The sequence below is a fragment of the Tyto alba genome, unplaced genomic scaffold, assembly GCF_018691265.1.
Source record: "Tyto alba isolate M040663 unplaced genomic scaffold, T.alba_DEE_v4.0 Super-Scaffold_9, whole genome shotgun sequence".
Taxonomy (NCBI): domain Eukaryota; kingdom Metazoa; phylum Chordata; class Aves; order Strigiformes; family Tytonidae; genus Tyto; species Tyto alba.
This window is the reverse complement of record NW_024881330.1, coordinates 39397562-39418688: the sequence shown is the minus strand read 5'-3', so window position 1 is coordinate 39418688 and position 21127 is coordinate 39397562. Positions and strand designations below refer to the sequence as shown.

General features: G+C 37.7%; 1 protein-coding gene across 3 annotated transcripts in view; it reads left to right on the top strand.

The window, feature by feature from the left end:
- NKAIN3 (sodium/potassium transporting ATPase interacting 3) overlaps positions 1–21127 on the top strand; it is a 379046-nt gene that overhangs the window by 180597 nt on the left and 177322 nt on the right. For all 3 annotated transcript variants that reach the window (XM_042786216.1, XM_042786215.1, XM_042786217.1), the window contains exons 2-3: positions 580–717; positions 10209–10289. In XM_042786216.1, the coding sequence (XP_042642150.1) occupies positions 580–717; positions 10209–10289 (219 nt within the window). The remainder of the gene's footprint in view (positions 1–579; positions 718–10208; positions 10290–21127) is intronic.

Here is a 21127-nt window from a genome sequence, read left to right as displayed (position 1 = left end):
CTGGAAGCGACCTCTGGGACCCCTCTGAGCCCGTTCCACCCTTTTTGGCCAAAATCTCTCCCTTTTAAGAACAGATTGAGGAACCTGCAGTTAAGTCTAGTTGAAACTAACTATAAGAAAACAAAGACATACAGAAGAAAAGGAGCATGATGATATTTCAGCAACAATAGCAAGGTTCTCATGGCTTTGGTCAATCTAAGTGAGCTTCTGTTTAAGACAGGTTTTGTATTTAAATAAATATTGTCAAGCCTTAGATTTTCCATCATACAAGAATAAAATAAAACTTGTCTGCATTTGGTTTGTAGAGGTATTTTGTATTACATGAGGGTTTTACAAATATTTTCTTCAATTACATTGTTTTTCCAAGTGTTTTTTCATTAGAAGGTCTGTATGTTGACTAGTAGCTATCTTCAGATACCAGTGTACTGACAATGCTGAAAAAGGCTACACTCAGGAATGACAGTTTCAGACTTTTGCTGTGCTTTTATCTGGTGAAGCCTGATGCAAATAACAAAATGTCAAGTGTTCTGTCTCACCCATAATTAAAAAGCGTATGTTCTGTTATGTGTTTTCTTACAGCTGGCAGCATTAGAGAGACAGATCTTTGACTTCCTTGGTTTCCAGTGGGCTCCTATCCTTGGCAATTTCCTACAAATAATAGTTGTCATTTTGGGTTTGTTTGGAACCATCCAGTTTAGGCCTCGATATATAGTTGTGGTAAGTCTTATTTATTATCTATTATTTTTGTTCAACTGATTTTAAACCTGTCATATTACAAGGCAGAATTTTCTTGGTTTCAAAACACCAAATGGTATTTTTGTAAAAGCTTTAGGGGTCTTCATGTCTTTTTGCAAATTTAGGATTACTGAGTGGCATTTCTGAGATTTTGGAAGCTATCAAGAATGGGTAACCTAGAGAAAGTACTGCCAAAATTATGCCCATGATACAAGTTTTTAGTAAGATTTTTTTAAAGAATGAAATGCCTAGATGGGTCATAGGAACATCTATAATTAGACTATGCATAAATGAAGAAAAGAAATACAAATTGATGTTCTCGTTGCAATAGACAAGCAGAATCAATGACCATTTAAAAAAATAATTTGTAATAGTCAAGTTATATTTAGCTACATCTTCCTCTTAAACAGAGAGAAGCAAGGATTACTAAATTGTTGTAAATTGTCTCTGATGCTTGTGACTTGAAGCTTCACAATTTTTTTTCCCATGTTCTCATCATAGCCAGGAATAAAAAAACTTTCAAAGCTGTCAAGGAAACTGCCAACAAAAAATATCCCTTTTCCGCCCCCACAGCCTCTCCTGAATGGATGAATATTATGTCTTTGCCTGGCAGTGTCTGTATCTGGAACATTTCATTTGTGTTGTCAGTAATGGATTTTAAGAGGCTAAAGTTGCTTTTTTTTTTTTTTTCCTCACAAAAGAGTGAAATAAATGTCTACTGGGGAAAACTCATTAAACAAATACTTGAAAAGCTTCATCTTCTCTAGTCAAGCCTGGAATCCTGTAATTCTTTGTCATGTCTTAAAAGAAAAAGTGAACAAAAAATGCACCCAAGGTTCTTTATACTCACATTAGCTAAGCTTCACAAGCAGACTATAAGTAATTGAAAATGGATTGATGTAAATAATAGCACTTTTATCTATTACCTGTGGTTGGAGAACTGGGCAGCAGTGTATATAATCATCCATATATTGATGACTCACCTTTCTGCTTCATGTGCTCCATTTTATACATGTGGGAAGCAAAGGAGGTAAGCATCTGTAAAATTACGGAGGAAATTCATGTCTGAAGTGCAACACCGCAAAATCTCTTGCCCCTCAGGTTCAGCACTGCTGTTCAGTGATGGAAGCTCTGCTTTAGTTTTCAAATGAAACACAACAGATGTTGACTGTTCCTATATCTTTTCCAATGTAAATGAACTTTTTAGACTATATTAAAGTTGTTTTAAAGTAGAGGTAGAAAACTCATGATTAAAGAAAGAAACACCTCAACAAGATACTTTATTCTCAGATTTAACTGAACTCACATTCTGATTTAACTTTAAGCATATATTTAAGAGCTCAAGCTATAGTGGGTGTAAATACTCACTCCTTGGGAAGATCAAGACTTCAGAGCAGCTTCTATCCTTACTACTGCAAGGTTCCCAGTGAAGTAGGAGTAGCTTGAGCCAAATCCTGAAGTCTGAAGAATGAGAGCACACAGGTTGTCTGGAACCAGCCTCACAGCTCAACACCAGCAGAAGGAGGTGGCTTGCATGCCTTCTTATTCCCACTGTTCTTCTCCCTGGCTGCATACTTCTCCAAATCCTCTCCACCAATTCTGGCAGCAGTTAACTGGACCCTTCAGTAAGCCAGTTCCACTGCTAAGCTGTCAGAAAACCAACCTAGCAAAAAGTGGAGAGTTTTTTGCTAGGTTAGTGAGCTGAATCCAGTCTGTGAGGTTCCCAGTGGGTGCCAGGGACAGCCTAAGACAGGGATTGGGACTGCGCAGTCATGAACTGCAGTGCGGAGGCAGAAGGCAAAGGAAGAGATGCAAGACTTTCCTTGTTGCTACCTAAAAACTTGACGGTTCAACCACTTGTCTAGATTCACCCTCAGGCTGAATTCAGTGAATACCTCAAACCAGCATAAAAAATAATCGTCCCTTTGCTCAGCTGCTACCTTCAGTCCCTGTGCTGTTCCTTCATTTGCACCAGCACAAGCGTAAGTTCAGCCACTTGAAAAACTATCAAACCAAAACAGAACCAGCTCAAAAGCATCTGTTTTCTTTTCCGGTGTTAATTTAAGCGTAGGTCAGCTGTCTGACCTGTTTCACTTGTTCCATCAGAAAGGAGGAGTTGTGAGATGGGAGACGGGAACAAGTAGGCAAAGGAAGGGGAAAAGCACACGGAGTCTGTCTGCAGCAGTGCAGGCTTACGCTAGCTTAAAGCTGAAGCCTGAGGATTTTCCAGGCTATACCTAACACTTGCTTCCCAGAAGCTGTGCTTCCTAAGGCTGTCCCAGCCGCAGCTGGGCTTTGCCAACTGTCCTCAGAAGCCCTAGAGGAGTCAGTGGTACAGACAGCAAAGATCCCTGCCAGTGCCAGCTCCCGGCTGTCTTCACTAAGGCGAAAGCGAACCTGAAGGCACCTCTCGCAGGGAAGGACACAGACTGCCTCCCTGCTTCCCAGGCCCTTTAAAAACACAGTCCACCTCTTACCACAGCGGTAAACTTTAACTGCTGGCTTCAGACGAAAAGGCTGTTTAGTGCAAATCTTCAGTAGGGACCTGAATTTCAGTATTACTTAAACACAGTTCAGAGAGACTTCTACCCAGGCTCTGAGTAGTGAATTGGGCTTCAAATTCATGGAAAAGCTTAATGGGCTTCCGAGTCCATAGCTGCACCTTCATCCACATCTAAGCCCCTGGATGTGTTAGTGGTTGGTGTCCCACATTAAAGCGAGAATTTGGTACTGTGGTATTGAGTAGAAGAAATATGTTGACTCATGCTTTTGTGTACTCTGCTTGCTGAAGCTTCTGGTTTAGGTTAAGATAAATCCAGTTTAACTGGAATAGTAACCAAACACTGCAAGAAAAGTATGCTTAGTATCCACTGTCTTTTCCTTAAGACTTCCCTGGAAATCAGCTTTGCTAGTGCAGGTGATCCCATTGGAATACAGAAAACTGAAGAGAGAATCATGTCAGAAACAACAGTTTACTTCTGTAAACTGTCTGCACAAAATTGATCTGGTACATGTGTGTGCAAATCATCCCTAGGATATTCTATCATACTCTGGTATGATCTTGACTTAATCTAACCAGCTCTAGGGTCCTTGGTTTGACCTCAAGAGAACATTATAAATCTGTCTTCTATGGGATGAAGGCTGTGCCTGAAGGTTTCCTGACAAGAGAGGAGTTACACAAAAGCTTTCACTTTCTCATCCTATGCTGTATATGTCATGTTCTCCCCCCTAAAAATTTAATGTACGGCAGGAAGGGATAAGTAAGTGAATAAATGTATTACATGTAGGGCCATAACTTGAAGCACATCTATACTGCCGTCAAATATGTGACTAGTTCTGCAGGTGCAATTGAGCAGGCTTTTGATGCAGGTACCTAGACCCAAGAAGCTCAGTGAGGGCTGCGATAGAAGCTGGATAAACACAAAAGCATCTTGATGCTTCTAACTCTTCCACTATCATTGAACCTAGGCTAGCTAGTTTATCACTAGTATTGAATGACTACACCATGACTACACAAGTTGCAGTCATTTCTTTGGCAGCAGCATAAGCATAGCCATTGTAGATTAGAAGTCTGAGTAAAGAAATGAGTTTTGCTTCATAGTTTGAGTGATACGAAATTTGGTCTGAGAACTTTCTACAAAAAACCTGCCCCACCTGCTAAGAGCTGCTGCACAATGGCTGAGTCATAAGGCATCTCTGTTGAATACAATTGTCACTCCAAGTAGATAAAGGTAGTGGCTCCTCTTCTCTTTATGGCCCTTTTGGTACAAGACTATAAGGGTGGTCATTCTGAAATAAATCTGGAATTTCACTTGCTCATAAGTAAAATTCTGAGTCCTCAGACCTTAGGAAACGGAGAGAGAGAGAGAGAAAGAGCGCAACAGCATTAACTCCAAGTGTCCTAATTAGTTTAAATCCAATAATTATTTCTAATAGTTTTTGTATTAATTAGTAATTTCAATCAACTTTTGTGAGCAATTTGTCCTGTCACTAAACAGATGTGCTATTTTCAGTACTTGAATATTTTGTGGCTGAATTATATCAGTGCAAAGTTCCCAGGGGACATGAAAGGGCAGAGCTGATTCCTAATTTACCCATATTAACTCATTTGAAACTTACCTGAACATTTGCAAAGAAGAAAAACCAGCTAAATTTCAGTTCTAACTACACTGTAACACACCGGTCACACAGCTCCAGAGCTCTGCTATGATCCATTTCCCTATGTGTGCTTTTCCTTTCTTAATAAAACTTGTTATCACCAGCAAGATTTTCAGGCTGTCGAAGTTGATTAAAAGTGATGACAGGATATTTGTTAAAGTTGGTTTTTTTCCCCTCTCTTACTTTGGATACGGGACTTAAAAGCCTTCTGAATGATGAGTCATGTAGCTAAAATTGCACAAACCTAGCCCAAAGGTGAACATAAAAGTATTAATGAACAGTGAGAGATGAAAATAATACACTTAAATACAGGGAATATAAGGTGGAAATCTCTGCTTTACCTGCCTTATTTTATTCCATTAAACAATAGGATATATAGGCCATGTGTACACCTGAAAAGCCAGGAGTCAGTTTCTTACAAAAAACAAAACCAGAAGAAAGACTATACAGGATACCTTACACAGTATTCAGGCCAATGTTATACAGACACTCAAAACACATGTGAAATATTTAGGCATCCAGAATTACTTCTTGAATATCCTTCCTGATAAGTCATGAGTTGTTCTGTTCCATCGCGTTGATTTATACCGCTTTTCTTGTCATCTTTCACAAATCTGACTAAGTAGGGCTCTGTGAGTAGTGATGCCTCTGAGGCACAGCCAGGTATTACAGGGGAGTGATCTGATGACTCAGTAGTTGCTGCCTTTCCCTTGAAGTATCCCTGAGCCAACATTCATTTCCCCTAATGCCAAGACACTGTCAGAGGAGGTGGTGCACTTCAGATTAAGTATACACTTGAGATAGTTTATTCATTAAAGCTAAATTTATCTCACAATCCTTGTAATATTCAAATTTAGTAATTTCCCCTTTCTCCCTCACCTTTCAGTTTAAGAAGCCATCTTTCACATTTTTCCTTAAACCTTTCTTTTCATGACATTGTGTCCATCTAATACCAATTATTTAACTCTAGGAATTATTGTATTTCACTGGTATATAAAAAGTATCCCTGCATCGGTTTCAATATGACCTGTAGAATCAAAAGAAGTATAGAAATATTACTACTGCAGAGAGGCTGGCACTAGGAAAGGGGATCTGAAAGGAACCTACTGGGTTAGACAATAATTTAATAGACATTTAATCTCCAATGTTTAGGGAGTACTCTCTCCACATAACTTAAAAGTCTCCAGATGCTTCCTCATACCATATAGTATATGATCTTTAGTACAAAAGGCCAAAAAGCAGAAGGTACACAGTGCATCATGGGGAGAAATTAGCAGAGACTATCACCAGTGTCCTGGGTCCTTCCAACAGAAGGAATCTGTTAGGTGAAAATATGCAGGTGACTTTTAGGTAGTGCATCATATGGGGTCTAAAAAAAAAAAAAAAAAAAAAGGCAAAAACAAAGACAAAAAAACCAAACCAAACCAAACCAAAAAACACACAAACAAAAACCCAAACAAACAAACAAACAAAAGCCCCAAACAAACAAAAACCAAAAAAAAAACCACAACCAAACCAAATGCTTCTTATTGATTCAACCTGTGTGGAAAATTTCCTCTTCTTGCCAGATATGGTGAGGGTTGTGATGCCAAGCATGAGACCAGCTGAGCTGGGAGGGACTGACTGTGACTGCCAAAGAAGTGGGACAGGAATCATTGAGTATGGGGGGGGTAGGAGTGAGCAGGCACGTGTCAGGGTAGTGTCCAGGACATGGTGTAGGAGAGGTTGAACAGCAGGTCAGGTCATGAAATAGGTTAGGTGAGGTGCCCTGGGAGGGACATGAATCCTGAATATGAGTGTGGAGCTGATGCATCAGACCCTAACCACTCCTCCCTTAGCAGCAAATGTCAGCCAGCGTGCAGGATGTCCCTTCACATGGAGGGCAACACCTCGGGACTGCAGGCAGTTTCTCCACTAGCAAAAAGGAGAGGTCTTCATCACAGATCTAAAAGTTACACCTCTCTTAGCAACCCAAGCAGGTGTTAGTGGTATACCACGTAATGGAATACTATTACAATTTTTTTTTTTTTTTAACCTTTAAGGTGTATACGTATAAATTCATACACATAATGTTCAGAAAGTATTACAAAGTTTTCAAGAAGAAACACTCAAAATTAAGAAAAGCTGTTATTAAAGCCCTCCTGTGCAATCTTAATGTGATCCTTTTAAATATTTACAATTTTGAACTGTGCAAATGCATGCCAATTTTTTTCTAGGGGCAATAGAAGGGACAGATATTTGGGCCTTTTCTGGTGATCATAGCTATAGAATAGAAACTTGATTTGCAGAAAACAGAGGATGTGGGAAGAGTAAGGCATGTGACAGCAAGAATAGAAGTATTGTTTTTGTTGTGAAAGCTGTGCTGGGTAGCTGAGTTTTGTCTGCTCTCAACCACTGAAACCTTTTTTTGACACAGAACAAGTGATTTAAACCAAACTTCTCACATGCTTTGTTTTCCCTTTGCATTCTGGGTTCTTGTCTTGAGACCTTGTGATCTGGTTTGCATAAATGCTGAATGCTCAGCCACAGGGAGCTGAAGACAGAGCTTATAAAGCACTGTATAACCCCAAGTGTTCTGAAAAATGAAGTCTTAAGCATCTCAAGTTGGATGCCTATAATGTATGAGTACTTCTGAATATAATCTCTGCATGTATCAGAACATCATTTGCATTCTGAGAACTGTATCATTCCCTTATAACATAAAATAAATTAGTTAATGTTTGTTCAGTTCTCACACATTACAGCGATGAACATCTTAGAAAATCTCATGAGGAAATTTATATTCTGTCCTCAGAGCAGGGTCTGAACGACAAAGAGAAATGAAGTACTGAGTTAGCTGTTCATAAAAAGTATTAAGGGAGCTATGATCTTTTAAAATAAAAATATACCTATGATGATTTAATTAATGTTTTCATTATATTTCACATCCACAAAACAGAAAAATGAAGTTGGCATATATAAACAGAATTCTGACTTTTCCTAATTTTACTTTCTTGCTTTTGCTGTTTTAAAGCCTTTCTTTTAATATAGTCTACCTTAAGTATCTATGATGCTATACAATTAAAAAAATCTGCTACTTTCATATCCAGAAAGATGTGTTTTCAAATGTGGACAACTATTTCTTTTTAAAATTATATAATACTAATTGCTGAGTATGTAATTATTATGTTCTTAAAGTAAATGGAGCTTAAATTTATAGTCCTGCAGTTCAGTGGAAGTGTAGGAAGAGCCTCTCCATACACAGCAGCTGGGTTTCAAGGTGCATACCTGCTTTGGACCCGCATTTCTCTTTCAGTAATCCTCACAGTGGATAAGGAACCAAACAGGCTCTGACTCTGTAAAACCAGATAAGGAACCAAACAGGCTCTGACTCTGTAAAACCAGATGATAAGGAACCAAACAGGCTCTGACTCTGTAAAACCACGTAGCTTGGCCTGGGAAGGCACGTTCGGACAGTTTTTGCCTCCATGTTTCAGAGCTGTGGTTGTTGCCCATGGGACAGAATGAGGCCATTAACATATTTGTCTTGGCCTGGCAGATCAAGTAGAGTTCCTGGTGGTGTGATGTCAAGTTTCATTCATGGACAGATAAAATTTTTTTCTTAAAAAGGGGAATTCTCCTGAATATTCTTAAATCTGCTTTTGACATGCAACTGGGCTTGTATTAAGCTTTCATTAATTTTGAACACTCTGCACCCGATGTTCCAAGGACATACACTGGTAAATCAGAAGCTTATGATGAATTACTACCAAGTCAACAAATGTGGTAAAATGTAATATCCTCTTATAAGTTAATCATGCTGGGCCTACAGACCACAGCAGTGTTGTCTATTTTATAACAACCCAGCCTTCAGTTGCCATACTGCCCTTGTCTGTAAGCCAGAGGAAACGGCCACGGCCCAGGAGTGTTACTTTCATTTTGTTTATTAATGATCAACTTCTTATACCATAGCCATTTCCAAACAGCCTAAGTACCTCATAAGAAATTAAAGCAGCTAATCTGTTTGGTGTACAGAAACAACTGTATGCATGTGGAGGTAATCAAAATGTGGAAAAACTGAACCCTCTGCACCTGAATCTTTCATTATACATCACATGGAGGGGAATGAAGAGGGGAACATAACCCAAAACTACCCAAGAAAGCCAAGCTGGCAGCACCTGCGCAGTGGAAATGGGATCCAGCATGTTGTAGCTTAGGGTGTTGAGCTTTACTGAGTATATCGAAGCAAAACAAGAGCATATCAGCCTCACCTGGTCAGATCTAATTAGACTTGCAAAGGCACTTAGCAGCACTTCTCCACCGTGAAGGTTGTAAGGGTGAATTGGTGGTGGTGCTGCTCCACCAGGAAGGTTGTAAGGGTGAGCTGGTGGGCTGCTGCTCGTTGTGTTTTTCAGGTGGGTGTAGCGCCAGTGTGGCTGGGCGCGCACGTAGCCTGCTGGGCTGGAACGCTTCCGAGGTGTACTGCTTCAAGAGTCAATTTGGCATCATTTACAGTTGTATGTAGGTAAACAGTGCCTCTGTAAGGAAATAGTGCTAGTCAGTTATGCTGACACTTAAAATCCCAAAGATGGTTTAAGGTGGACAAGTTAATCTTTCTTTCATGCTGTGGGTGGAGTGTAAGTTCAGTCTTGCACTAGGGCAGGACCCTAGAGAGCCCAGAAGACATAGGGATATGTTCACCTGGTAAGGGCACATTGTAGGATTGGGTTTGTGGCCGCAAGGGCTGGGGGAATAGTAGTGAACTATTTTTAATGTAATTAGAATACCTTTTACTGAAAGACTCTTAAGAGATCAGATTTAGCCTTTACCTGTTTGTTTTTGAAAGATATCCTAATATCGGATCAATGGAACTTCTGTTTTATTAGATGGTGCTTTTTTTCTTGTGTCTTTCTTCATAATATTTAAATATTATTTTAATAATATTTGCTTATTTGAATTACTGCGCTATTCTGGAATATCCATTAACACAACTAAATCACCATTTATGAATGACTGACAGTTGCCACCAAAAAACTCCTTAGGTCAGCATTTTGGACTTAATTGACATCAGTAAGATAGTATAGAACTGTAAAGAATAAAGCTGTTTCATTGGTATGTATTTAGAGCAGCAATGAATATTGGATTTGTAATTTCCTGTAGTTCTTAGGGGACTTCTGCAGGGACAACTGCTTTTCTGAACTCTATGTGCTTGGCTGGTCCCAGAAGAACAATGCATATTCATATCAATTTTGTTATTATTGACCTGCTTGGTATAAAGTCCTTGAATCTTCACGTTCTATTTTTCTCTTTTTGCTTTCATCCAACTTTGTGTTTAGTACACGGTGTGGACTGCCCTGTGGGTCACCTGGAATGTTTTCATTATCTGCTTCTATTTGGAAGTAGGCGGACTTTCTAAGGTAGGTCACTTCTCCTTCTTCAGGTTTATGGAGGATGTTTTACGGGAGGGTGTTATAACAGCAGGACTCTCAGATTTCAGAAGGTCGGAACCAAAGAGGAAAAATGTAGTTGTTTGAACATACAATTTGATCTTCAGAATTCCCCTCTGACGAGAACTCCAGTGTTTGAACATGTCTCTGATAGTAAATAGTCATGGGTTTGAAGTATATAAATGCATTGAATCTGAATTACAATTGCCTTCTGAAGTATCATCTGAGGGTGTGGGAGAGGGAAGGTTATTCAGTGGAAAATTTCAGGTTCTTTTTGATTGTTGAAAAACTGACAATGTCATCTTGGTTGAGTTTTCAAGCATGTATAAAAAGTATACCTGAATTTCTGAGACTGCTTTGAAAGAAGATGAAGAAAATTACTAAGAAGGTTAATGTGATAACTTGTTGAGCACATTGGTCTCGTGGTGAGAATGTTAATTCTTTATAAAAAAGAACAAATGGCAAAGGGTGACTTTTTTCTCATCTGAATAAAACTTTCCTTTACATTACACTTAGCGCTCTAGGTCACCAATTCCTTACTCAAACCTCTGATTAGATAAGAAATGTTTGCTGGAAGTATCAAGATACATGTTGTGTTTGTACACTTATGTTAACACAGGTTGTATTTAGCTTTGTATCTACAGCGACTTTCATACAACATCTGCTGGTTTTTATTGTCCTGCTAGACATAGATGATATTGATCTTTGTTTACCACATTCACACTTAAATAATTCCAGGCACATTGTGCCCAGAGTGCATGGTGATCCCGATATTATTAATAGAGTAAATGTCCCCATTATTGGTTGTAGACTTAATGATGTGAACTACATCACAGTTAATTTATGCAGTGTTTTTAGAGAGTTGTGAACTCCACTCAGATCAGATGGGAACATTTGTGAGCTACGTACTTTTTTCGGTTCAGCATTAAAACTCTTAGCTTTTGGCTGACAACAAACAGAAAGCTGGTGAAACTGATTTAATAAGGAGTAAAATTTAACTTACTCAGTAAAAATTCCATTAAAATGAAAGCTTTCGGTGATAGCTTCCTTTTGGTGATAAAATTACATAATGAAAAGTTTATTTTTTTTTCTCCAAATACGATGTAGTCACCAGAAGCCATAGGCTTGATGAGGAAATTAGTGCACTTCATAGATGATCAAAATAAATTATTGTATTGATATGTTCTGACTTAAAAATCTATTAGATGAAGGGAAGAGCAACACATGGAAATGACGAATGCCCAAAGTAATTTTCATTATACATAATGTATTTTTTCAATCAGTTGAGTGATGACTATTTTTATAGTGACTATTATATTTTTGTAAGTAACTAGTGTTTTTATCTAAGTGCCTAGGAAGTGAAGCAAAACTTTTAGTCTGACTCCTGAGTCTATGAAAATCTGTCTTTCCATTGATTGCAAAGGATTCTGATCATATCCTTAGTGTAAGGGGATTATAAACCAGCAGTTATGAATTGAAATCTCGTATCTTCCAGTTTCACCACTATTTTTCACTTTTGGGGCTTCTTAATGGACATGACAAATCACAATGCAGAGAAATAGTAGCACAAATATTACTCAACAGTTGAGATAAATCCCTTTTATTAGTATGAATTTCAGTTGATCTCAGAATTTTTGTGGAATTTTTATCTTCTGGTTATAACTATAACATTTGAAAAGTAGTTTCTTAACAAGGTGATGGACACAAAATTATTTCCATGGAATTTAACTGCTCTTGTATAGATTACATCAAAGACACTAGTACTGGGACCAAGCTAGAAATTATAGAATTGAGAATTTTGTTCAGTAAATGATGGAATTTGGGATTCATTTAATGCTGTTTCTGAAAGCTATGCTAGACATGATGTGGTCATCATGAGACTGAGGTCTTTTTGCACCGCAAGCATAAAATCCTGGGTATTTACAAATCGATGGGTATTTGACACTGACTTAATTTACTCAATGTGCTACCTTAAAAATTTCATCATTGCTTTCCATTAATATGTTCCTGTGTTGTCAGGCGTGATAGAAAGGTGCTGTTAGCAAGGTATGTTAGTGTGGTTGGCAAATCAAACACCATCAAAAGCTTTTCAAGGATGGCTATTTTCTCAATGTTGAAATCTCAGCAGGGAATATTCATCTTTCTTTTCCTTATTGTTCTCTTTTTCCATTTTAAAAAACATTTTGTTTCTGAAATGAATACAAATTGATTATAATTTTTAAGTTCTGCTGACATACTATCAGGGAAAATTATGAAGCTGCCTGGCAGCTGACTGATTTTTGTTGGCTTGCTTGTTTTGAAGCACGGTTATATTTATATTTGTTCTGATCAGAATCAGAGTTAGCTGTTGCTTGGAGTCCTGTGAATTATTTAGGTCTTCTATTATGAGTAATATCCGAAAATATAACTTGGTGCAACATTAAATGGTAATTTTAATTTAATGTCTTCACACGGAGTATGCATACAATGTGAACAGACTTTTCAAATGTCCTAATAGAATCTCCCCGGCACTGAAATTTTGCTCAGATCTTATTCACGTGGCGGAAAGGAAGATCTCCTTTGAATATTCTCTGTTTGAATTCTTCCAAGAAGCTCCGCTACTATTAATGGAAAATTTGAATGAGAAGGATGTAGGTAATTTAGGCCTGTTCTTTGCTGTAAGAGTTTGAAGGAAACATGTTTCTTTACATTATAATGCATAATGTTCAAATTTTTCTGGTAAACTGACTTTATCCTTTTTTTTAAAAAAAAAAAAAAAAAAGGAACAGCTAGATATTTAGTTTAAAGTTTCAGGATGTAGTACAGAAAGATCTTTAAAATTTTTTTGATAAGGAATGATGAAAATTTCTGCCACCTACCCCACCAGTGTCAAACACGATATATGTGACTAGATTCTTTCCATTCTTTCAGAAAAGTATGTCTCTTCACTGGAGTGACATGGAAGGTATATTTTTAGCTGAAAACACATTTCAAGTTTTAAAATAACTTAAAACAAATAAAATTTAAAAAGGCAATTTCATATATGCTCAAATTCCCACCAAAGTTTGTTTTTAACAATCTGGAGGGCCAAACTGGTAAACCTGAGGGGAGGAAGCTGGTGGGATGGGGTAAAGTGGGAACTGAAAGACTGTATGTATGGCTGTAGGCTTCTTGTCAAGGAATTCACCTGGGTCTCGGTCCGTACTCCAGTTAATATCATATTATTTTGTACAGAGGGAAACATTCACATAAGAATTTTTCTGTGGAAGCACCCCCCAATAACTACAGTAAGGTAATAAGGGCAGTCTCCTTTGGGTGTGAAAGGGAAATAAACCTGTCTCTCCCACACTCAGGTGTTGTGAGTAGAAAACTAATGAGTAAAGATTTCCTCTTTAACTACCTTACAAACCACATGTAAGTGAAAAAGGAGCTCGACTTATGTTACAGATGTACAAATAAAATGTTAAATTTTTGGGGGGGGCTAAAGAAATTGTATTTGATCAGAAATAAAATATACTCGTAAATCTTTTTTGTTTCTGTTAGGGTTTGGCTTTTTGTTTTCATTTCTGATTTTGGCAGAGGAAAAAATGCCCATATGAAAAATAGAATTTGCCTGTATTTTTCATTTACTACTTTTTATGAAATTGAAAGCATAATTTTTAGTTTTAACCACTCTGAGAGAAACAAAGCTGCAATTATAAGATGACCTTTTAATTCTCCACTGCAGGATGACAGACTGCTACATCCATATATTATTTCATTAGTTGTTTGGATCTTATTCTGTGTCTTGAAATGAAAATGTGTTCTAATTGCCACATTTGAAAGTATGGACAATTTAAAACACATAGACATGAGCACAAATCTCAAGGAATAAGATGCAAAAAAAAATTCTCTAAAGAGCATTTGAAAATAAACATTGATTGTAGCTTACCTGATACAATATCAGAAGCTGTTATTTTGAAGTTTTGTATGTTCTTCCTAAATATGGACAAGAGGACCTTTAAGCTGCATAAGCCAGCCCTCCATCACTGACAATACATTCTTCTATGTACTTCTGTACAAAGGGGACTTAATTTGTTTACTGCATACAGTTAATATTTCTATCCTTTATATCCCTCTAATATTTCATACCCAGTATAAAAATAGCTGTGTGTATTTGTATTTATCATTTGCTATTCCAACTGATGCTTTTTTTATAGACTATTTTTCTACTGCTTGTTTTATTGCGAGTTAGTGACATTTGTTTACAGTGTTAATGCCTTTATTCAGTAAATGTATGGCAGTATTCCAGTACTGTGTACTCCTCTCCTGTTGTTTGACATACCTTACCTAAGTAGCTGGGCAATGTTGATGAGCTCCTGTATTTTTCTATGATGTTTCTTCTTTTTATGGATCGTTTTTCTGTGACGTGATTCTTAAGCATGAACTTTGACTCATTCTGGATTACTTAACTAATAAGCAGAAGTTTAGTTCTCAAGGTTGAGCTCTCTCAAGGTTGAGCTGACTCTTTTGTTGCTTTTGGTCAGAGATTTACATGACAAACACTCATATTCAGTAGGAAACTACTTCTAAAATAGCTTATGTTTATTATCTGGTTCTTAGTTTTAGGTATGGAATGTGAACTCTGTAAAGACCCTGTGACACTAGCTTCATTAACCTTTCCCCTGAAGCCAAAGGAAATTTTGCATATGTTAATCTTTTCCTACATATTTTTTTTCTAGTATTATTTACTTTTATCAATGGAAGTTCAAAGTAGGGCTCCCAGCCAACTTTATTAAGCTGTAGACAGAACTATAGGGTAAATTGTTCCATGGCTCTGTAGTTGGAAGACAGGGTTATAACTCTGTTAAAGTAAATTATTTATTCCATCTGAGGACAAAATGGACTAATAAATTAGTTAGTGAAATGCTGGGGCAATAGAAACCTAGTAATTTTTTCTAAACAAAATATTGTACATCAGAATGGTGGCTAATTATGTGGACTTTATCCTGACTACTTCTGGAATCCAATTTATTCCACCTGGTGCATGTCAGTCAATCTGTAATTGTTGTGCAATTATACCTAATAATCTCAAATTGAGTCAGTTAAGCTCAAAACCAATGCTATTTTGTAATTAAGAGGCATGTAAAGGTATATGCTGGGGCTTGAGTCTTTTTTTTTTTTTTTTTTAATGTGAAATGAGAGCATAAGCGTTGCTTAAATTTAGGCTAACAATATGAATGAAAAAGTGGTTCTCATTCTAACTTGTGCTGATGTGAGAAAACAGAGAAAATTCTTTTGGTGTAATTAACATCATAATTAGCTCTACGGAATAGCCGAATACGAAAATCTTGTGGACAAAGTTGGCAGTATCCACAAAACCCACATGGAAAATCAGAAGACGGGGGGTAAAGGACTTCCTTTAGTCTAAGCAGAAGACTGAAGGTAGGTCATAGTACACCTACTCACATGTAAGCAATTTTTATGTGGAGAAAAGTGATCAGGTTTTTTCATATCCACTGGGAAGAAAGGCAAGAAATAATTTGCTGACCATTGGGAAAAGAAGATTTGGTTGGGGGGTCAGGAGAAGCTTTTTAATAAGAGCACTGAACAGGATCTAAAGCTGTTACAAAGCCTCATTGCTAGATATCTTGAAGAATGAGCAAAGGGGTGGTGAGTGTGGAGTGGTCTAGGTAACTCTTCTACCTTGCTATTTTTAATCTATAGAAATGAGCCTCTAAAAAAACCCAAGCTAGTGTCCATGGATGGTTTAGGGGTAGGAGTGTTAAAAATTAAGAAGTGAGTACAAGTTGAAGACTCAAAACCTTGTCTTTTAATCAAGTGAGAGTCTCATTAGCTTCAGCAGGAGTGGCATTCCAACTGAGCAACTTGGGGTGTCTCTGGCTTTTTCCCCCAGAGGCTGTGTAGGGACACAGAAAATGGGGGGACCCCGGTGGAGGCCCCGAGATGACTGGTGGCAGTTCCTGAGTGCGCGCAGGTGGGGTTCTGGTGTTCAGCTGAGTGACACCAAGTGAGAGGCGACGCTGTCATCGCTGCTCACTTCTGATAGAGATTAGACATCTGTTACAGATAAGACTTGTGTGCTCTCTGGTCTGTTGATGGATTTTTAATTGAACACAAATCATTGCCTTTCACAGCAACACATCCTTCAGTGAGGACAAGGTGAGAGTGATAATAGCGTATTTCTTCACGGCTGGATATAGTGCATACATTCATGTCCAACGCAGCTGAGAATTTCTTCCCACACGCCTCTGATTCATGTCATCTGCTTTTGGTCAGCATCTCTCTTGGGCCTTGGGAGACTACATACCCATTAACCTTCTTATTCTCCCCTCTACTCTGTGTCCATTTGCTTCAGCTGATGCCATCAGCTGCTGCTAGCTGTGATACGCACAGTAAGGGATCACACTAAAGCAGTGAATGTCGCTGTAGGCATTCTGCAAATTCTAGACATTACAAATGACTAGTTTTATAGCAGTAGTTAAATATAATCTCTTCTTAGTGTGTGTGCTAATAAAATTAAACTTGCAGAAATTAAACCTGTTGAAAAGATTGTTTCATTTCTTTGAGGTTTGGACCCTCTTGCCGCCTCCTCCTTCCCCAGCTTTATTATTCCCAAAGGATTTAAAGAATTGTTTTAAAAGTAATGTTCCAGATTCTTGTCTGACATGGAAAAAGGAGGAATTCTAATTAAACACCATGTAAGTAAATAGAATTAAACTAATAGAAATTCAAAGAAAAACAGACCCAATATAAGAAGTTTTAATGCTTGTGTCATATAATCTACTTAATTCCCTTGGCCTTCCCTTTCTTTGAACCAGCTCTTAAAAGTAACAGCATTGTTTTATTAAAAAAAAAAAAAAAAAAAAGAAAAACAAACGTAAGTTTTTAGAACCAGTTGCCTCCTTGTTATTCTTGTGCCCTTTCCTACAGTAGAGGTTCCACAGAAATGTGTTTGCTAAAAAATTAGCTTCTAATACGGCCTTCCTTATGCAAGTTGCTCCTCCCATCCTGCTGCTATCTCACCATAAAGAGAAATAATCTCCAGGTTCAATTGTATTTAATACTTTTCCATAATATTCTGTTCAAACAGCAACCTTTTGAATTTTTAATTACCTTGGCAATAAACCTGGAAACCAATTTACTGCGAAGTTATGCACTGTAATACTGAACAGAAACAACATTTCAGTGCTTCAAAATAATAGCTCTGGCCTTGGCTGGTATTAGGTACCGTTAATCATAGATTCACTGTGGTGGTGGTGTGCCTTTCAATGGTATTTGCAAACAGTATTTTTTGATGTTGTGTTAGGCTGACACCAGTACGTGCAGGGGCAGGAACTGTGTGTGGTAGCTTCTATTTAGAATACAATGATTGTTACCATGAAAAGTTAGAAAATGATTAGGCATGCACTGTGAATTCATAATGTTGAAGCCATGGAAAAATGCATTTTCTTTTTATTTGCAATTTACATTTCTCAGACAAGAAAGGGAATTCATGCCTGCAATTTGAAAATAAAATTAAAGGAATGTTACCTGCAGAGTGCTTAAGAAGATGACTTAAAAAAAAAAAAGACAAACTAAAGAGCAGAAAAGTATTAATCTGTTAGTGCTCTAATATTGAAATTGGTGCACGTTCCTCCAGTTCAAAATTTTCAACAATGAACTAGCCTCAAAGACTTCTATTTCAGCTGAAGAAACTTTGTGGTTGATTTTTCATGTTCCAGATTTCAAGTATCTGAAGTAAGTTATTCAATCTGTTGCACTCTACTGTGTAAAACTACAGCATCATATAAGTTTTAATGAAATACATGCTTACTCTTGAAAGGAGAATTAACATGCAGCTAGCTTGGTGGCACAATTTGAGCATAAGGTCATTCTGGAAGAAAAAAAAAAAAGTGAAACAAATGGGACACAGATAAATGCCACTGAAACTGCAGAATGTGTCATTCTGATGTTAATTAGTTTGTTTAGGTGATACGATCACACTGCTGAACAACTTAATCAGGAGTACATTCCAGATGGTGCAAAATTTGAATTTCATATCCCTTCAGGTGACATTTACAGTGGTTCATAATATTATATACAACAAGCACCATTAAAAATGTGTTTTTCATACAGAATTTGTGTTCTTTTATAACTCCTTCATGCTAAATTCTAAGGTTGATATTTGGAGTGTAGGCCACCATCATCTTCAGTGGTCTATATTACTGAGATGATTTTTTTTTTTTTTTGTTAATAATCCATTTAATATCCATGGTTGGTTTGCTTTGGGAATAATGGGTGTGATATATATGGTTAGCTAACTGCTACACAGATGAATTTATTAATACAAATATCCCATTCCCTTGTGTTTGAGTTCATTAGCTTAATTTCTAGGATCTTGCAGATTTTTATTTTTTTTAAAAGGCTAAAATCATCCTCATATGAAAGAGGTAAGTAGCTCAAGTAGCTTGAAAAATTTTTCCAAAGACGTCTGTGGGTATGAAAAAGAAATAAGGTTGCAGGCCCAGTCTGAACTGGGTCCTGTGATGCAGGAGAGCATGCTGTGATGGCGAGTAATGCGGAGAGGGCAAATCCCTGAGTAACTATAGTATATCTGTGACTGAAGCCTGTAACAAAATTTAAAAAAGGATTGGGTGTTTAGATATGTAGCAAGAACATACAGAATAAGGAATCGGAATGTATAAGGACTGCAAGGACCATCTAGTCATCTATACTAACCTCAGGTGTCTGGAAAAAGTTGAATAGATTGGCTTGTTCATGGAGTGAGGAAGGGAAACTTCTCTCAGTTGTGGCATGGTTGTAAGCATGTATGGCAAATCCAGGTACAGATAAGGGTGAACCTAGATTTCATTGCTCAGGGTGTTGTTTTATACTGACAGTTTGATCTATTTTATACTGATTGTTATGTTGTTCTTGTAGAAAAAAAGGAAGACTGTTTTGGAGATTTTGTTTTTTGTTTTTTTTTTTTTTTTTTTTTTTTTATTTATAAATGTGATGCCCTTCTTGGCAAAACTACAATTAAAGATATTTTGATTATGTCTTTAATCATGTTCTTGTTTAGATATTGGATCAACTGCATCTGCTGTCTGTCCAGCAACTTCTAACTCCTGATAAGAGTGACTGCTATGTACAGATTTTGACCCTTATGTAAGACAGTATACTTATTTTAGTGCTAGTGCAGGTGCTATTTATTGCCTGCTAAGGTTGAGTTGATGGTTTTTGCTAATTTCTGTACACTGTTTTTCTGGTGTAATGTAGGCTTTGGTGTTTTAGTTACTACTCTGGCCAAGTAAGGAGTTCTTCATATTTATGGGGAAGCCTGTCATTTCATCAGTCTTCTAATAAATATTTACATGCAATTTACGTCCCGTTTTAATACAGTTTTACTGTTTTGAGAGGAGTTTTGCATTGATTCATAAGTTGCTGTTTGGTTTGGGTTTTGTTTTTTTTTTTTTTTTTTTCCCTCCCTTTCATTTAAGGACAACGCTTGCTTGGAAGAAAATGTATTTTTTAAATAAGTTTTTCATAATAATGCATGTGTAAGACAGTCCTAGGCCTTGATGAAAGTACAGGGGCTTTATTTTTGGTGATAGCAGAATCTGAAAAAGTCTTTCCCAGAAATGATAGCGAATTGTATGTGAGTTTTAAGTATGCCAAATGCTTTTTATGGGACTTGATAATAGTATGGCTTCAGGCTATTATAGAGTCACAGAATCATTTAGGTTAGAAAAGACCTTTAAGATCATCAAGTCCAACTCTGAACCTACCATTTCCAAGTCCACCACTTAACCATGTCCCTAAGCACCACATCTACACGGCTTTTAAATGCCTCCAGGGATGGTGACTCAGCCACTTCCCTGGGCAGCCTGTTCCAATGCTTGATAACCCTTTTGGTGGAGAAATTTTTTTCTAATATCCAATCTAAACCTTCCCTGGCTCAACTTGAGGCTGTTTCCTCTTGTCCTATCAGTTCTTACTTGGGAAATGAGACTGACACCCACCTCTCTACAGCCTCCTTTCAGGAAGTGGGAGAGAATAATAAGGTCTCTCCTAAGTGTCCTTTTCTGCAGTCTAAACAACCCCAGTTCCCTCAGCTGCTCTTTATAAGACTTGTGCTCTAAACCCTTCACCAGTCTCATTGCCCTTCTTTGGATGCACATCAGTGTCTTTCTTGTAGTGAGGGTCCCAAAACTGAACACAATATTCGAGGTTCAGCCTCACCAGTGCCGAGTGTAGGGGTGTGATCACTACCCTGGTCCTGCTGGCCACACTATTTCTGATACAAGCCAGGATGCCACTGGCCTTCTTGGCCACCTGGGCACACTGCTGGCTCACATTCAGCCGGCTGTGGACCAACACCCCCAGGTCCTTTTCCACCAGGCAGCTTCCCAGCCACTCTTCCCCAAACCTGTAGCATTGCAGGGGGTTGCTGTGACCCAAGTGCAGGACCTGGCACTGAGCCTTGTTGACCCTCATACAATTGGCCTTGTCTCATCGATCCAACATGTCTGGATCCCTCAAGTAGATATTATGTAGACAGACGTGTTAACACGGGCCTATCTTTGACCTGGAAAAGAAGCACAAACAGCAGGTGATTGTTCATTATTTCTAGATGTCATCCAGGTGACTGCATTTGAATACTTTGGGATTAATGAACTCTACCTAATTTAGAGGAAAGACAAGGGAGGTTATGAGTTTGTTTTACTTTACATATATCTGCATTTGACAACCAAGGTAATTGTACTAACTATGTAGAGCCTGTGTATCCACGTTTCTGGTTCTTTAGGATTTTCTAATATCTTGGCATTAGACATGCAAAGTCTTTA